General features: G+C 37.1%; 1 protein-coding gene across 9 annotated transcripts in view; it reads left to right on the forward strand.

Annotated features, from left to right (window-relative positions):
* Csnk1g3 (casein kinase 1 gamma 3) overlaps positions 1-18407 on the forward strand; it is an 85779-nt gene that overhangs the window by 11848 nt on the left and 55524 nt on the right. For all 9 annotated transcript variants that reach the window (XM_051163173.1, XM_051163174.1, XM_051163170.1 and 6 more), the window contains exon 2: positions 14047-14468. In XM_051163173.1, the coding sequence (XP_051019130.1) occupies positions 14291-14468 (178 nt within the window). In that variant the 5' untranslated portion in view covers positions 14047-14290. The remainder of the gene's footprint in view (positions 1-14046; positions 14469-18407) is intronic.

The raw sequence follows: 18407 nt of genomic DNA on the forward strand, positions 1-18407 counted from the left end.
AAAAACTCTTGAATGTTACTTTTTAAAACATAATTTTAATAAGCTTACTCTAGAAATAAAAATTTAAAAGTAAAATCTGAAGGGCTGGAAAGATGGCTTAATAAGTAAGAGTGTTTGCACTCTTCATGTACAAGCATGAAGACCTGAATATGAATCCCCAAGACCCACATAAAAAGCTGGTGTAACTTCGTGTACCTGTGACTGTAGTCAGTGTTGTGGGAGGCGTAGTCAGGATAGTTTAGGTTCAGAGAAACCTTGTCTTAAAGGAATAATACAGAGAGTGATAGGACCTCCCCACCTATGTGTGTGTAGGCATTTGTGCATTCATGCACACACATATAATTTTAAAAATACAAATCTTCCCAATAGAATGATGAAACAACCCACCCACCAGCCACATGTAAGCAAGTGCTCTACCACTGAGTCATGGCCCCTGTCCTCTTTTTACTTGTATTTTGTAACGGGGGCTCATTAAATTAACCAGGTTTCCTTGAACTTGTAACCCTCTATTCTTCTGTTCACGTTGTGGGGATTTATAGGTTCAGACTAATAGTTCTAGGCCCAGCTGAAAGTCCAACTCCCTTTTGGATCATAGCATTTTTGAGAGTCAAAATTAGAGTATAAGTCACCTTTGGTTCATGAAATATTATTTCATTTCTTTTGGTATGTCTTGTCTTGGAACTATAAATTTCCATACGGCTTTAAGATCATCATATTCCCTTTATTCAGAAAAGAAACGGCTATATAAGTTAATACTACCAAATTTCTAAGCATTTCATTGATCATTGATTATTCTTTTAAGTAGTTTGTAATGTATTTTGTTATTGGGAAGAAAACCTGAGTAGCATTACTTGTACCTTTGAGGATATCTCGTTAACAAATTGTAATATCTCAATACTAAATGAAAGAGTAAAGCATTGTTCTCTATGCTTCCTGACAGTGACAGTGGAAATGCAGAGGTTTGATTGGATTCAGTTTCAGATCTTTTGCTTCCATTGGAAGGATTTCAACATTCTTCTTGTGATACTGGCAGTCATTCCTCAATTCTTATTTGGTTTCATTATAATCACCAAGAGTTACGTCTTGCTGATATTTAATTCTCATTCCTTATTCATTTATAGTTGAAAGTAAGTGTGAGTGAGTGTGTGTACATGTACATACACCAGAGATTGACATCTGCTGTCTTCCTTAATTGGTCTCCCTCTTGTTTTTTGAGAGAGTCTCTCACTTATTCTGGGGCTTTAGGATTTGGCTAGCTGGAATGGATGGCCAGCAAGTCCTGGGGATCTGCCTGCCTTCCTCCCTAGGGCTGGGATCACAGCTGCAGACTGTAGTGCCTGGCTATAGTTCCAAGAAGGTAATGGGGCTTAAATTATCATAGCAAGCACTTTAGGACCTGAGCTGTCTCTCCAGCTCTGGAATACTCTCTCTGTCTCTCTGTCTGTCTCTCTCTCTGTCTGTCTGTCTCTGTCTCTCTCTCTCTCTGTCTGTCTGTCTCTCTCTCTCTCTCTCTGTCTGTCTCTGTCTCTGTCTCTCTCTCTCTCTCTCTCCAAGGTTTCTCTCACTATGTTGCCCATGTTGGTCTCCAATTTAAGATTCTCCTACCTCAGCCTAGGATTACAGATGCGTACTGCAGTGTTTTTAGCTTTTTATGTGTGTGCTGGAGGTGTGACTGCATAGTTTCCCCAGCATGAGGTGGAGTACTTCCAATGAGAAAGTTTTTGTCAGAGGAGATTTTTACTATTTGTGGCTTAAATATTTGCAAATTTTCCTACTTGCTAACATTTATTTGTAACCTCAAAATTAATACTCCTGATGCTGTTCCACTGAATCACAAACACAGGAGCATACAAAAGGTAGAAAAAAAGTTTGATTTAGTTAGTGTGTTCTCCCAGCTGAGGTTAAGTGAGGTGGCTCAGTCTCCTGGTTTTGCTTTTCACCATGAGTCCTTTCCTTTGTGGCTTTGAGTAAAATGACCCCAGACCTAGTGCACAGTGCTGCATGATGCTCCTGAGAGTGTGTTGTGAGGCAATGCATTTTATGTAAGGTTTGTTCTGGTGCAGGTACAGTGTTTTAAAATACAAAAATACATAAAATAAGGTTGTATATTGGTTGTTGATTAAACTTTTGTTATCAAAGAAAGAGTCTGGACAAAACCTTAAATGTATTTTTCTTAGGAGCAGTGGTTTAGTGTTTGATGATTGTGTATTTGCACTGATCTGAAAAAACATCACTATTGTGAATCAGATGTTTTTGACTTTCCTGATGAACAGAAGAAAATAATTTTTAATGACTATAAAAGATATACTTGAAAAGTTGTAGGTCATGCTAGTTTGGATCATATTCACCCCAACGCTCTGCTTGTTTCCCGAATATTCACCTCACCCCTTTCCAATTTTATGTCTTTTTTTTTTTTCTAGTAACTTACCAAGTCCAACTTGTGCTGCCCTCATCCCTCATCATGTTCCCAAAGAAAGTTTCACTCCTGCCCTCCCCAACCTGTGCTTCTACAATCTTTCCACCCAGGTTTTCTTCCTTGATCTTCCCAGAGCCTTTGGGGCTTGAGTAGCAGTGTGATGTACATTTCTCTGCTGACGCGTATTCTCTATACTTTGCTCATTTGTTAGCTTTGTGTTTACCACTGTCTACTGCAGGAAGAGACATCTCTGATGAGGCAGAAAGGTGAATTCAGAGGACAGTTTGATACTGTGTCTGTTTAGCAGGATAATAGTAACAAATGCGCCACTGGGGCCTATGAGCTCTGGAGCCATGGGTTCATAGCCAGATTTATGGTACTTGGCTTGAGTTTTCTCTTGTGGAGCAGGCCTTAAAGCCAATGAGAACTTTGTAACAGTGTTGCTGCTATTGCACCCCTGGACATATCTTACCAGACTAGTTGTTATTGTAATTCAGAGCGTTCCACTGTAGAAGAGGTTCCTGTTTCATTTCTAAACTGTAATCGGCCAGTGGCTCTTACAGCTTCTAGCTCCATCTTACCTGGAAAGACAATTCTTAATGAGTCAGGTATGACTTTGAGCTGCAGTTCTCTATTCACAAATAGTAAATGCTTGGAGACTCTGTATTTCATACTTCTGTTCAGACATGTGGGCTTCAGTAAAGATGCATTAATAATGAGTGTTCATGGTCACTCATGGGGAGGCTGAAGAGGTGGCTCCATGATGAAGGAGTTAAGAGCACGTGTTGCCTTTTCAGAGACCCACATTGGATCCCCAGCTCCCATGTCAGGTGACTTACAAACTGCCTGTAACGTCAACTTCAGGAAAGCTGTCATCTTCTTCTGCCCTCTGCAGACATCTGCACATATGTGGCACATAAGTAAATATAAAAATAAATTCACTTGCGAAATTGAAAAGAGGACGAAGAGTATCCTGTGTGGACCTATGCACATGGACATCCTAGTGTATTGGTCTGCTTTCTTTTAGTGTTCTTGAAGTAGGGTGCCTTTATAAAGAAAAGTTGCGCTGATGAAATGATGGCGTGCCAGCTGTGCAGCCATAAGAACCTGAGTTCATAGTCCCCAAATTCTTGGAAAAGAGCCAGGTGAGGTTGTAGCATATGTCCATAACCTTAATGCAGGCAGCTGGGTTTCTGGAACTGGCTGGTCTAGTCAATCAGTGAACATTAGTTTGTTTGTTTCTCTCCTCCCACCCCCCAACTCCCCTCTCTCTTCTTTGGTTTTTCGAGATAGAGTTTCACTGTGTAGCCTTGGCTACACTTTGTAGACCAGGCTGTCCTGGAACTCTGCCTCCCGAGTGCTTGAATTACAGGTGTGTACCCACACAAGCTGTGAGTGGAGCACTAGTTTCAAAGAGAGAATCCATCTAAAAAAGATAAGGTGGAAAGCGATTGAGGAAGATCGCCACAACCTCTGCCTCCCAAACCTGTGCACGTATGTGCATACACACATGCATAAATGTGCCCATACAGACACTGCATGCTCACATATATAGTTTGCCTCCACCCCAATAAAAGAAGTTGATTTAGTCTTAATTCTAGACATTCAAGGCATGGTGGTAACATTGGCTTGGTTCTGGTGAGGAATTCATTTTGAGTGGCCTTGTGGCTGTAGATGGAGAAATCACAAGGTGAGAAAGGAAGCCAGAGGGCAAGGGAGGCTCTTTTATAACAAGAATTTGTCCCAATGACCTAATGACTTTTTTCTAGGACTCTTAAAAATCAGATCATCTTTTAAAAAAAATTTATTTATTAATTATGTATACTGTGTTCTTTCTTTTTGCATATAGACCTGCAGGCCAGAAGAGGGCACCAGGTCTCATTATAGATGATTGTGTGCCACCATGTGGTTGCTGGGAATTGAACTCATGACCTTTGGAAGAGCGGTCAGTTCTCTTAACCTCTGAGCCACCTCTCCAGCCCCCAGATCATCTTTTAATATCACACTAGGGACCCAGTTTTCAACATGTGATCCCTTGGGGACATGATTGTATATGTCATAGCATCTACTTACTTGGGAATAGTCAGACCTGGTTGACTAGAAAAATCATTCAATTAGACTTAGAAAATTTCTTCAACTGAGAAAGTTTAGAATTTAATAACGTTTCACATTTAAAAATTGCCTTAGTTGTATCTGATTCTAAAGTACTATGATTCTAAAGTACTATGTTATTGTATAGTAGCTTTAACTCTAGAAATAGTTTTGACTACAACCTATGTATTTTACTTAGAATCAATCTCACACACACACACACACACACACACACACACACACACACACGCACATACACATACACATGCACACACACATACCCTTCACTTATAGAACTGAAGGCCTCATTAAAACGAGATTTTGATTGGACATGATGGCGCATTCCTTTAATTCCAGCAATTGGGAGGCATAGAGTAGTGAGTCTCTGTGAGTTCGAGGCCAGCCTGGTCTATATAGTTCTAGGATAATCAGGTCGATGTAAAACAGACCATATATCAAAACAAAAAAAGCAAAAAAACCAGACAGACAATAACAAAGAGCAATATGGTTTTTCCTTATTACATATGTGCACTCCATTTTTTTTTTTTTTTTCTGTTAGGCCATGATATCTTAAATAGCTACTATTTAACAAGACCCATTAAATTAGTTTCATGGGTGACTAGTGGGTTCTGATCCAGTTTAGAGGATGTAAAATCTAGTTCTCTTTTTCTTTTACATTTCTTTTCCTTTCTCCTTTCTTTCTCTTCTTCCTCTTCCTCCTCCTTTTTGTTATTCTTTTAGGTGGTAAGATCTGAAGGCTAGACAGCCCTGGGTTTTCTCCATAGGAATGTACAGGGACATCATTGAAATCAAATTTCAGAAATGTTAAGTAATTTTAGATGATAGGTTATAAATCTTTTGAGGCAGAATTTTTTGTAGTATGTAAGTGAAGAAATTGATGTCCATATTTTGACATTATGGTTAATGATTTAGCTTTAAAAATAAGTGTTTAATCTTTTCTTAGACAACTGTAGTTGGAGTAATGCCAGAAACCAGTAACTGGGGCACTTGCTGCTAACAGAAGCATGTGGTGTAGTGGCTAGCCATCACATCGCAAACATCTTCACTCATTTAGATTTTAGAGAGGCTTCAAGACACAAAATTAGTACATTTTAAAAAAGAGACTGAATAAAGCATTTAATATCCCAAATGAGCCTTTTTATAATAATATGTAGTTTTAATTTTCTACTTTCTGAGAATTTTATACATTAATACTTTATATCATTTCCAGCCTTCTCTCTCCCTCCATTACCTCCCATGCTTCCCATATTCCATTTCAAATTCAAGGCCTCTTTATTATTGTTATATTTATGAACATTCACACACACGTATACACACGTGCACACATACACATGTGCGCACGCACACACACCCCCTTACTGAGTCCATTTATTGCTGCTTGTATAAATATGTATATTTTTATTTCATGTAGCAAACCTGTTGGGAAATAACATTCATAATAAGATTTAAATATAAAATTTAATATTTACCTTATGTATTATAATTATGAACTTATTAAGAATTATTTATTAGAGATGCATGAAATAAATCTTTTTCTTTTATGACAACAATATTTTTAAAGTTAGTATATTATTTTTAAAATCTAAAATTTCTTAATCAAGTGTTGATTTGGTTGACATAAGCAGAACATAACTGCACAGATGCACTTTCAGACTGTTTTTCTGTTTTATATAGTTGTGTCTTTAAAGAGGTCAGTCCTCTGTCTAAGGTCTTAAATAATTAAACCATGCAGATTATAAAATCTGATTCTGTTTTGAAGACTTATCAGTCATCATTAAAATAGAGTATACCCTTTGCTGTATGTGTACTCACAGTCAGGTTATGCCAGAGTTCTCCAAATCTAGAAGCTCTTTTATTAGTGGATGTCACTAGTCAGAGTTGAAACTGTTTATTAAAATAAGGTAATTTATTATTCATATTTTTACCTTCGTAAAGACAATTTGCCAAAATATTCTTTTGGCCTATTCCTTGTCTTTTAACACACATATGTGTGTGTGTGCATGCGTGTGTGCACATGTGTGTGTGTGTTTTTACCATTTATACACACATAGATAACTATGTTTATTATTTTTAGGTAGTAGAAGGATTAAGATTTCAGTTAAAGGGAAAACATCTGTTGTAAAAATTACAATATCCTCAAGCATTACAAATACTTTGTGTTATGAAACATTGTGAACAGGGTGTATTTCTGTGACACATCTAGTAGTAGTTGCCAGGCCTTATGATCTACCTGTTAGTTGTCCTTCTTGTATCCTTTGCCGTGACTGTCACTGTGAGCAATCTCTCTCTGACTGTGTCTGTAGGCACAGTGCAGTGCTACAGTACTACACTTCTTTTCTTAGCTGGTTTTTTTTTTTTTTTTTTTTTTTTAGCAACTGGAATTTAATTGGACACACTGAGTCACATCTACTGAGATTTGTGCTTTTTGTTTGACTACTAGAAAATGCAGAGATGAATTTGTTTTGTGTGGGTGCTAAACTGAACAGTATCTAATAGTATGTAACATTACTTTCTTATTTCCTTAAGTATTTTTAGGCCTTTTATAGTGTGTCTATTGAAACTGTTTTAGATACTTAAAAAAAAAACCACACAGTTAAAACCACAGATGTTACTTAGTGTTCAGAATAGATTGTTTCTGAGATTTATTTATTTATTTATTTTTCAGTTGGGAGGTTGGGATTACTTTATGAAAGAACTACACACACACCATTGCTTCCAAGAAGGTGTTTATATAACAGTTCAGTGAGGAAATGAGAATATACCTTTTTAGTTGCTTTTTTCTTTTTAAATATTAGGTCATTATTTAAAAATGGTGGATTCTTGTCAGAAAAAATGCTGGCGGGGTCATAGATTTCAGATTAAGAGTCCCCAGCTCTTTCCACTGTCAGATTTTGTGTTATCTTTTTAAGTATCCACTAAGAGTAATGAGTTTTTAGCACATCTACTCTGGCTTCCTATTACTCTTAGTCTTTACTTTATCCTCATACACTCCTTTCCTCTGATATTTTAAATAGTACTTTCCTTGTAAACTTTTACTTTACCTTTTCACTTTATACTATGCAAGAAACAGAAATTCTTGTCCTTCATTAGCAACCAAACTTCTGCTAATTGTGGCATAACTTTAAAAGGGTTAGGGGTCATACATTATTTTATTTTGTTACATTATTTTTGTAAAATTAATTCTGAGGGTTGAGGATCATTGACCTTGGCTTGTACTCTTTAAGACTAACTTTGTATCTATGCAGTTTGCTAGGTTTACCTTTCCCCTGTTTAGCATTTTTTTTGATGATTCCCTTTCCTTTCTTTTCCTTTCCTTTCCTCTTCTCTTCCCCCCTCCCTCCATTCCTCCCTTTCCCTCTTTTCCCTCCCTCCCTCCCTTCCTCTCTCCTTTCCCTCACTCTCTGCCTGCCTCCCTCCGTCCCTCTGTTCTTTAGACAAATTACAGTCTGTAACCTAGGCTGCCTAGAACAGTGCTTCTCAACCTTTGGGTCAGGATCCCTTTGGCAACTATCTATCTCCAAAAATGTTTATGTTATGATTCATAACAGTAACAAAACTACAGTTATGAAGTATCAACCAAAGAATTTTATGGTTGGGCGTCAGCACAATGCGAGGAACTGTATTAAAGAGTCACAGCATTAGAAAGATTGAAAACCAGGCAGGGCTCAAATTCTTGGTGATTGCTCTGTCTCCGTTTCCTGAGCACTGAGGTTGTGGTTGTGAGCCATCCCATCCAGTGCTCCTTTATTTCTTTTTCTTCATTCTCTCTGCCCTTCCTATTAGTAGCCATTGGTAGCGATAGACTAGAGGCATTGATCTTTGTTGTTGGTGTTGCTTTTGGTTTTTGCTTTTTATTCCTTTAAAAAAATGATAGTTTTAGCCAGGTGATGGTGGCACAGATCTTTAATCCCAGCACTTGGAAGGCAGAGCAAGGCAGATCTCTATGAGTTTGAGGCCAGCATGGTCTACAGAGTGAGTTCTAGGACAGGCAAGGCTACACAGAGAAACCCTCGGGGGGGAAAAAAAGTAGTTTTGGTTTACACAATAGGATTGTTCCCTAGTTTGTCTTTTAAAATTCTATATATAAATGAGCTGTACTTCCATCAGCTCTGAGGAGGTAATTGTTTTTAATTTTTGCTGATTCTAAAGATCTCTTTTGTTGATTAGGTAATTTACTAACCAGGAGGTTTTTGGTAGGGAGAGCATTTTTCATATAGTTTTCCTTAGATGTCTAATGATTCTTGATTGTCACTTCATGTTTCTGAATGAGGGGAATAGGGTATCTATTTAGGTTTTCTTTATAAAGCTTGTAAGAGCCTGTGTACAAGTAAAGCTTAAACTTTATAGAAAAAAACTTCACTTATTCATGTATAATATGTATAACTGTCCTAGCTCCAAGCATAGTGTTAAGGTCAGGGGTCACAGAGTTACATATAAGAAACTGTATCATCAAATACTAATATTGCCTCATGAATGCTGCCATAGAGAAAGTTCTATCACTGTTTGGGTCTGGCCTAGAGCTTGGCAATGCTCTTTAGTCTCCCAGATGATAGAATGACAGACAGGTGCCGTTACGCCTTCTGCTGGAGATTTTGAGTGTGTTAAGAGTGAGTCTGTATGATGCTCCTCGGTGTGTGGCCTTGGTGCCTGTGTGGGAGTCAGAGCTCACCTTCTAGTGTGGGCCCCTCCCATTCTACCTCATTGAAGACGAGCTCTCTTTTCCTTGGCATAAGCCAGGTAAGTTGGCACCCTGGAACTTCTGGAAATTCCTATTTCTGCCTCCCTTTTCCCTATAAGGGCCTGGCTGGGATTACAGGTAATACAGCCTTTTACGTAGGTTCTGGGGAATCCAAACTCCAGTCATAAGGCTTGTGTGCAAATGGTTTTACTCGCTGAGCCATCTCTCCAGTGCCTACACGTGAATCTTAGTTTTAAACTATTTTAATTTTCAAAAGTTTTAAAAGTAAGAATTCTGTATTACAAGTTTATGAATAGTAATAGTTTAGTGAGTGTTGTACTCTGAACGAGGTAAAATAGGACATGTTTTAGTTTCTGAGTGATTATTGCTGTCATTTAAGTTCTTCACTTGATTTCCTTAATGCTGTGGATGATTTCCTAGTCAGTTCCCATTGCTTTATTTTTATCTATCAGAAAGTTCAGTTTGGGAATGTACTTATTTTCAGCTACTAAAACGTCTGTTGTTGTTTTTGTTTTTGTTTTTAGAGACAGGGTTTCTCTGTATAATAGTTCTGGCTGTCCTGGACACTTTATAACCCAGGCTGGCCTAGAACTCACGGAGATCCACCTGCCTTAGCCTCCTGAGTGCTGGGATTAAAGGCCTGCGACACCACGCCCAGCTAAGTCTGTTTATTTTTTTTAGGCTCTATTTAAAGCTACTTCACTGCTTCTTCCTGCTTCTCTCCTAACTTGGCAGTTCCTGGTGAGGGCCTTGGTTCTGGGTCTCCACCAGGGAAGGGACTCAGGGCAGCCTCTTGTCTCTGCTTTCCTCCTCCTCCATCGCGCTGCCATGCTCCCCCTCTTCTAGGGTTCACGTAGGATGGAAGGGCATGAAAGGGAGAGGGTAAAAGCTCTTAAATTTAATGCTATTTCTTTACTTTCTGTTTCTGTTATGGGACAGTTTGCATTCTTGGAAGACTTCCTATGCACCTCTTAGACAGACAGTGCAGTCTACAAGTATTTCTGTACACAATTACGCATGCACAAGCTTTACCAAAAAGAAGCACACCCAGTAAACTGAGACTGTGAGGAGTGAGAAGTATATAAATAGCTGTGGGACATTTTTACTTCATTTATGGATTATTTGGATTCTTATATTTAGAATATGCTTTTGGATATCTCACTACTTAAAGATAAATGAAAGTCTATATATTGAAAATGCAAAAGAATTTCCAAAAAACCTTCAATTTTCTTCTAAATGGAAAAAAGCCGAGAAGGAATTAAAAAAAATGTTTAAAAAATATTGCTATGTTCATTAATTATTTAGAAGAACACATTTTAAAGCTAAGCTTTATGCAAAAATATGGGGGATATGATATACTTTGAGATATTGTGCTAAATTTTGTTGTGAGTGGGTATTATTTTATAATAATTTAAATTGTATTTACATATATTTGTATGAATATACGTGTGTGTGGAGGGCAGAGGATAATTTGGGACCTGGAGTACTATGCCTCTACCCTCTGAGCCATCCAAACAGCCCAGCTATTATTTTAAAAGTCATATTTTGAGGTGCAATGTCCATATAACACAATGTGCAGGTTTTAAATATAGTTTTATGCATTGACAGATCTATAGCTGCCTATAGCTCCTGTTATAAAGGTATAGGACATATGTGTCCACCAGGCAGTACCTCCATACTATTTTCCAGAGGACTACCCTGCATCCTAGTAAACCACTGCTCTGATTTCCTCTCCTCTAGCTTAATTATTCTGGTTCTGGATTTCAAAGACCAGAACTCAGTTATGCCTGAGTCTTTCTACCTGCTCCTGATTAACATAGCATCCTGTTATGTGAACATACCAATTTGTTTATTCTTCTATTGAGAACACTTTGATTGTGTCCAGTTTTTGGTTATTATAAATAAGGTACAATAAAAATGGGTGACAAATCTTTCTGAGTACATTATCATTCTATTTTATGCTTATAGCAGCAATTAATGACAGGTCTACTTTTTAAATTGCTGTTAATATTGCCATTGCTAGTCTTTTTTGTTTTGTTTGTTGAGTTATTCCTTTAAAAAAATTTATTCATTTCACATCCTGATTATAGCCCCTCTTCTCCTCCTAGTCCCCCCTTGCACACCCCTCCCCCTTCTCCACTGCTCTGATTCTCTCCTCAGATAAGGGGGAGGTCCCTCATAGGAACTAGGCACCTCCTCTCCCACTGGGGCCAGACAAGGCAACCTGGTTAGGGAAATGGGATCCAAAGGGAGGCATCAGAGTCAGAGAGGGCCCTGCTCCAGTTGCTGGTGGACTCACATGAAGACCAAGCTTAGCATCTGCTACATATGTGTAGGGGGCCTAGGACCAGTCCATGCATGCTCTTTGTTGCTGGTTCAGTCTCTATGAGCACCCATGGGCCCAGGCCAGCTGACTTTGTAGGTCTTTTTGTGAAGTTGTTGTTAGTCTTTTAAAGTTTTGCTTTACTTATGAGTATGAAATGATACTTTTATGGTTTTAATTTATATTTCCTTTGTAAGTGATATTAAAGAAGACTAAATGTTTATTGGCTATTTGCCTACATTCTTTGTGGAAGATATCTTCAATTTTTCACATAAAAATAAAGTTTACTATTTAATTGCACTATATTAATGCATATTCATAAATGTATGAAATGATTTCCCTCAAATTTTGGTGTTTTTATTCAGTTCTATTAAATTTTTGTCTTTAAAAATTATACTACAAACTTACAAAGCTATTTTCCTTTATGGTTCTAATATTTGTGTTTATTCTTATGATTCATTATATAATGTTCTTTCATGGGTTGCAGCATGGTTCATTTTTTTCTCTCACACAGATGTATAGTTATTGTAACCCATGTCACTGCTGAATTGCCTTAATGTCTTAGTGGAAGATCAGCTGACCATTGGTATGGCTCTGTTTTAGACTCAGCTATTTAATTTATCTGTTCTGTAGTAGCTCCATATTGTCTTGATTACTGTAGCTCTCTAGTAAGCCTTGAAATTAGGTGCTTTGGTAGTTAATTTTGTTTTTGTGGTTTTGAGAGTGTTTATTCTAGATTCTGCATTTCCACACCAACATTAGGAACAGTCTTATACATCTAGAAAACAAATTTACTGACCTGTTGCTTGGGATTGTTCTATGTATAATATCAAAAATCATATTTTGAAGTGTTCTGTTCCTTCTTCTTTATTTCTTTATGTTTCCCAGTCAGGGTGTGTGTCATGTAGGCATGTGTCACCACAGCCTAGCTTGAAGCTGTTATTACAAGGAATGGACTGTTTAGATAAAGTAGGTGTTCATGTAATACAGCTGCTGAACTAACCATAGAATTCATGTATATTTGATAGCTGACAATGGAGATGAGTGATTACTCTTTTCAAAGTCTTTTTAATGTTTTAGAGTTTTCATCTGTATATTAGAAAATTCAGTACATGTGGCTAGGCATGGTAGTATATGGCTGTAATCTTAGAACTTGGGAGTCTGAGTCAGAAGATTTTGCATGGTTGACATCAGCCTGTGATACATAAGAAGACCCCATCTCTAAGAAACTTTCATACCCATCGCCTCCAACATTTCTTAGTTTTGTGAAATTATTTTTTTTAAACAGTTAGTTTGAGTGTTACATAAAAATTGTTTTCCTTGAGAGATAGGAAGACTATGTTATATTACCAGTTTTGTAACTCTTATCAATATATAAAGATTAATAAATATTTAAGTAAATGAGATAAAGTGAGAATATACTTTGGAAAAGTCTAAAAATAAGTATTTTTATGCTCAACTTTCATAAATAGTGAAGAAAAAACTTTTAGATTTAAATATTTCAAAACATGTTCTGTTCTTCTGCTTTTAAATAGAATGTCTGTATTGATTTCCCAGACTTTGAGTACTTTTTCTAATTGCAATGACTTTTAAATTGAAATGTGTAGGCCTATCAGTGTGTATAGTTTTATGAAGCACTTTTTTCTCCTTTGTTATTTTAAGACAACCAAATCCCTGAGTGTCAGGTGTTTGTGGGGGATAGGGAGACACCTCGGGTGGCATAATACCTCCTGCCCAGGCTGGAGGACTTGAGTTTGGATCCCAGCACTCATGTAGAGCTCCACAGGATATGTGCCTCTTTAGTCCTATCACTGGAAGGGGCACAGGCAGGGGAGTCCTTAGAGCTTGCTAGCCTGGGAGCACTTGGTTTATTAAGAGACATCCTCTGAAAAACAAAAGTGGAGATGATTACGGAAAACAGCTGTGGCGATTTAAATGAGAACGTCCCCATAGGCACATAGATTTGAGCACTTGGTCCCCAAATGGTGCTGTTGTTTGCAGAGGTTACATAATCTTCTGGAGGCGGAGCCTTGCTGGAGGAAGTGTGTCACTGGGGGTAGGCTTACCCTACTCCTAACTTGCTTTCTCTGCTTCCTATGTGTGGTTGAGAAATGATCTCTCAGCCTCCTGCTTGGGCTGCCTGTTGCCATGCCGTCCTCATCCCATGGCCAAAAGACTCTTCTATAAGCTGATTTTGATTATGGTGTTTTATCACAGCAATAAAAACTGATAAAACAACTGGGTTTTACCATGCTCGTGGTCATATAAACATATACACACATATACCACACATGTACACACATAAACAATTTTTTAAGTTAAATTTTGTTTTTGTGATGTTTGGTATTAGGCATAGACATAAAAAGGAATTGTTGATTTAAGAGTCTACTGCTCTTTGATGTCAATGGCCTCAACAAATAACCCAAGCTTTTGTCATTCACTTTCCTAAATGTATTTGTTATCTTTGTTGACAATTTTCTCTTCTTAATGTTACAGCTCTCTATCAACATCAGCTTATATTGCAGAGAAGATAATTTTGAAGACATACTTTACTGAGAAGACAACTGAGGACAGTTGTACGAATGGGATGAACACGTGTCACTTGACTGTCTGCTGAAGTTTGAATGCTAGCGTCGCGCATTGGGTACTGCTACCTAGTGATGCACCTACTCTTACAGTACCCCATTTCATCGTGCTTGTCTTGATTAAAGAATTCAAAGTGGAGTACCGCAAACTTGATATGGATAATAAAAAGAAAGACAAGGACAAATCAGATGATAGAATGGCACGGCCCAGTGGTCGGTCAGGGCACAGCACGCGAGGAACTGGGTCTTCTTCATCTGGAGTTTTAATGGTTGGACCTAACTTTAGAGTTGGGAAAAAAATTGGATGTGGCAATTTTGGAGAGTTACGGTTAGGTAAGACTATTTTGTTTGTTCCATTATATGAAGAACATTTTTTAAATGAATACAGTTGTAAAAGCACTTTCTTGTTTCAGTTGCTATGTTCTTTAAGTTTATATTTAGGAGCTTTAGTTAACCACTGGTTATAAAGAATGCAGGTGTTGAAAATTTCTTATTTATTTGTACTTTCATTTGTAAGCAGTTTCCAAGTATCTGATTGTCTGTTTGTGTGAGGTTAACTATTCTTATTTCTTAAGAATGAGAGAAAATAAGAAAAAGTAATTTAAAACGTCAAGCATCGAGAGGTTGCTCAGTGGTCCAGAGCACTGGCTGGTCTTGCAGAGCACTTAGGCTTGATTCCCAGTACCCAGTACCCAGTACACATGGCAGCTTACAACCACTTGTAACTCTACTTCAAGGGGATTCTGTACCTTCTTCTGACCTTCTTTAGTAGTAGGCTAAAGTGCATAGTGTACACACACACACACACACACACACACACACACACACACACGTATATGTGTGTATGTATATATGTATGTAAAACACCCATACATGTAAAAATGAGTAAATAAAATTTTACAAAGGTTTCTAATAAGTCTTTTGTTGTATAGTATATTTTGGGGGAGTATGCAGGTTCCAATTTCATATTTTAAAACATTTAGTAACTGATTTAGATCATATATGAAGCTTAAAGTCAAGTTAAGATACTATGTAAAATTATTGATATTTACATTGTTATAATTGTTTGTTTTTCTGTGTCATTCTCCCCTGCTGTGTCTGGGATAAGGTGCAGGATTGCTTTTTCAACAAGCATCTCAGAGCAACTGCTCAAGCTGTAGTTTGGGAAATTCTGGGCTCACTGAAGCTCCTAACTGTCCATCCACTTCAGAAAACTGAGGCTCCACAGGGAAGGCACTTGCTAGATGCTACAGAGCAGTTCAGTGACAGATTTATACTTGAGATGTCAATCTTCTTACTCCTAGTGCAGTAGAGAAGCTTTCTCAATTGAAAAAAAGTGAGGAATGTGGCATGGTGACACAGAAACCAGTCCTTAGGTAATTAGATACATTAAGGGCTCTCCTCATTGGACTACCAAGACTATGAACTTGAGGTGAAAAAACAAAAAACAGCACCAACAATTGTTTTACAGTTCACTGCGTTCCACCTGCTGTTGAAAATAAAAGAATTTGTATGTTTCTGCTGAGAGCTATCTCTTATCACCTTGTAAAACACTCTTAATTTGTAGTGTCTCTTCTATTTCATTTGTTTTGTATTGCTAATATACATTAAATATGAATGAATGAAGAAGCAAGCTAATAAAAAGCCACTGACATTCTTTGCCCATAGCTATAAAGATGTAGCTGGCAGATTCTTTTGCATTTAGTAGGCACTAAAATATGTGAAAGGGCAAATATTTTATGCCTTACTTTTGAAACATAGTGAATTAATTTGAAATTTCTAAACTGTTTCTTATTTGAGAGTTAGAGAAATTAGATTATTTACTTTCTGTCAAATTTTGAGACCATCCATTGAATTCTTAACATTGATCATATACTGAAAGATGTTCATGAACCACTTTTTAGGTTATTGTAAATAATAGATTTATGAATATAATATAAAAGACTAATAGAGTATCAATTAGGGTTTGGTCGTTTTTATTACAGTTCTCCACATAATTTAGAAATAAATATTTTTATAATATACACTGTGTGTGTGTGTGTGTGTGCGTGTATTCACACAAAACAATTCTAGTGGGCCAACTTAACCAGAACAATATAAGACATAATGACTCATGAGCCATATACTGAAATATACTATATGTTGTGGAGCATTCCTTTCTTTGTGTCTTGAATGCTCCACAATGTAACTACTTAGTATCTCTAATCTTAACTCATCAAATGATCATGTAGAATCTAAGTGTGTTTTATATATTCATATGATGCTTAAATATTTAAAAAATATATTATCTATGGATATCTTGAAAAGTCAAATTAATATACTATAATAATATATGAGACTTTTCCTGCAAAGACATGATTCTACCAAAAGTGAACTTGGTAAACTAGTGAGTTTATTGTAGTTAATATCAGTAGTCTAGGTGTGGGATTACTCAAAGGCATCTCTGAAGAACCCACCCTAGCCGGATGCCAGCTCAGGAAAAGTTTCATTTCTGGAGCTCCCTGCCTGACTTCTGGGCAACTTGGCATGTTGGAGAGTGTCTTCCTCTTTGGCCTCGTGGGTAGGAGAGTCTCTTCTTGAAGCAACTGTTTATTGCTTCTATAAACTTACTCTTAGAAATTTCAGCTCTCTAGGATTTAGAAGATCATTTGCTTCCTGAGCTTCATGCTTCATTCCCCCTCTCCAGGAGGGAGTGTTTCCACATACAACACATAAATATATCCTCTCTATTTATACATGTCATTGTTTTATGGATATTTAAGTACCCTACATATATACACTCATATCCATATATATAAACATACAAAGCTAAATTAGTTATTTTTATTTTTCTTATGCATAGATCAAATAAAAGGACATTTTATTACTTTCTTTTCACAGCCTTCCACAGTTTCTCTGTTTAGAAAAAGTTATTATAAGGCATTTTTTTTTTCCTGGTTTGGGTTCTTTCTAACATTTTTTTTAAAAATTAAGCTCTGCTTTTATTTTATGTGTGTGAGTATGTTTTCAGGCATGTGTATGTTAGTGCCATTTGCATACTTACTTGCAGTATTTGCAGAGACTAGAAAACAGTGTCGGCTCCTCTGGGCCTGGCATTAGAGATGGTTGTGAGCTCTGTATGCATGCTGGGAATTGAACCCGGGTGCTCTGGAAGAATAAGGAGCGCTCTTTACTGCTGAGCCATCGCTCCAAGTCTGCTTTAGATCCTCAACCTATTTTTACTAAATTCACGTTAATAACAACATCCTGAGTATTGATTTTCTATATTGATTGTGTGTGTGTGTGATTTGAGTAAGAAAGAATATGAGGTTTACTTTTCATAGGTAAGTGCTTTTCAACAAGGGTGCTTATTTTCCACAAAGATGCCGAGTTTTAGGCTGGAAAGTTATTTTGTAGAAAGTTGTCTCATAATTGGAGGGCACATTAAATGCTTCATACTTCTTCAGTACCTGGCTGTTATAACCTTACATACAGCTCAAAGATAACCCTACCCACCATGCCTAGTTGCTCCAAGGAGAGACAGTGCTGCCCACTGCTAGAGACTAGTCTAACAGGTTATTATTAGGTTAAAAAAAAAAACAACAACAAATGGGTAAAACATTAAATTTAAATTTTATTTAAATGAAGATGTTAAGCACTTAAATTTTATTTTATATTTTGGTTTTTTTGAGACAAGGTTTCTCTGTGTAGCCATGTCTGTCTTGGATTCACTTTGTAGACCAGGCCAACCTTGAACTCACAGCGATCCGACTGCCTCTGCCTCCAGAGTGCTGGGATTAAAAGTGGACGCCACCACGGCCAACTAACACTTAAAATTTAAATGATAGGTTGATAGGTTAATTTGTGTTTTTCTTTTGTGTGTTGTCAGTAAAGCTTTTGTTTTCACCTGTTGGTAGATATATTTCAAGTTCAAACAATTCAGAATCCTTAGAACTGTTTTTGACACATACTGAGTAACTTCAGACATAGATAACCAAAAAATAGAGTTATAGTGTATACTTAAAACATCTTTATTGGTATGGCCTTTGGACAGCTTTTAAAAATATTTTAAAGTCTTCTCAATCTCATGCATATATGTAAGGTATTCTGAGCTTCCCTCCTCCCCTGATCTTCTTTCCAAGTGCCTCTGTGTTCTTATTCCCAACAACTTCCCCTCCTACTTTCATGTTTTATTTTTAGAAAATGACCCTACTGAGTTTAAATTTAAACAGGATTGCCTGCCTGGGCAACTTACCAGTGCATACATCTCATTAAAGAAATGCTTTCCCTTAC

The sequence above is a fragment of the Acomys russatus genome, chromosome 20 (assembly GCF_903995435.1).
Source record: "Acomys russatus chromosome 20, mAcoRus1.1, whole genome shotgun sequence".
NCBI lineage: Eukaryota > Metazoa > Chordata > Mammalia > Rodentia > Muridae > Acomys > Acomys russatus.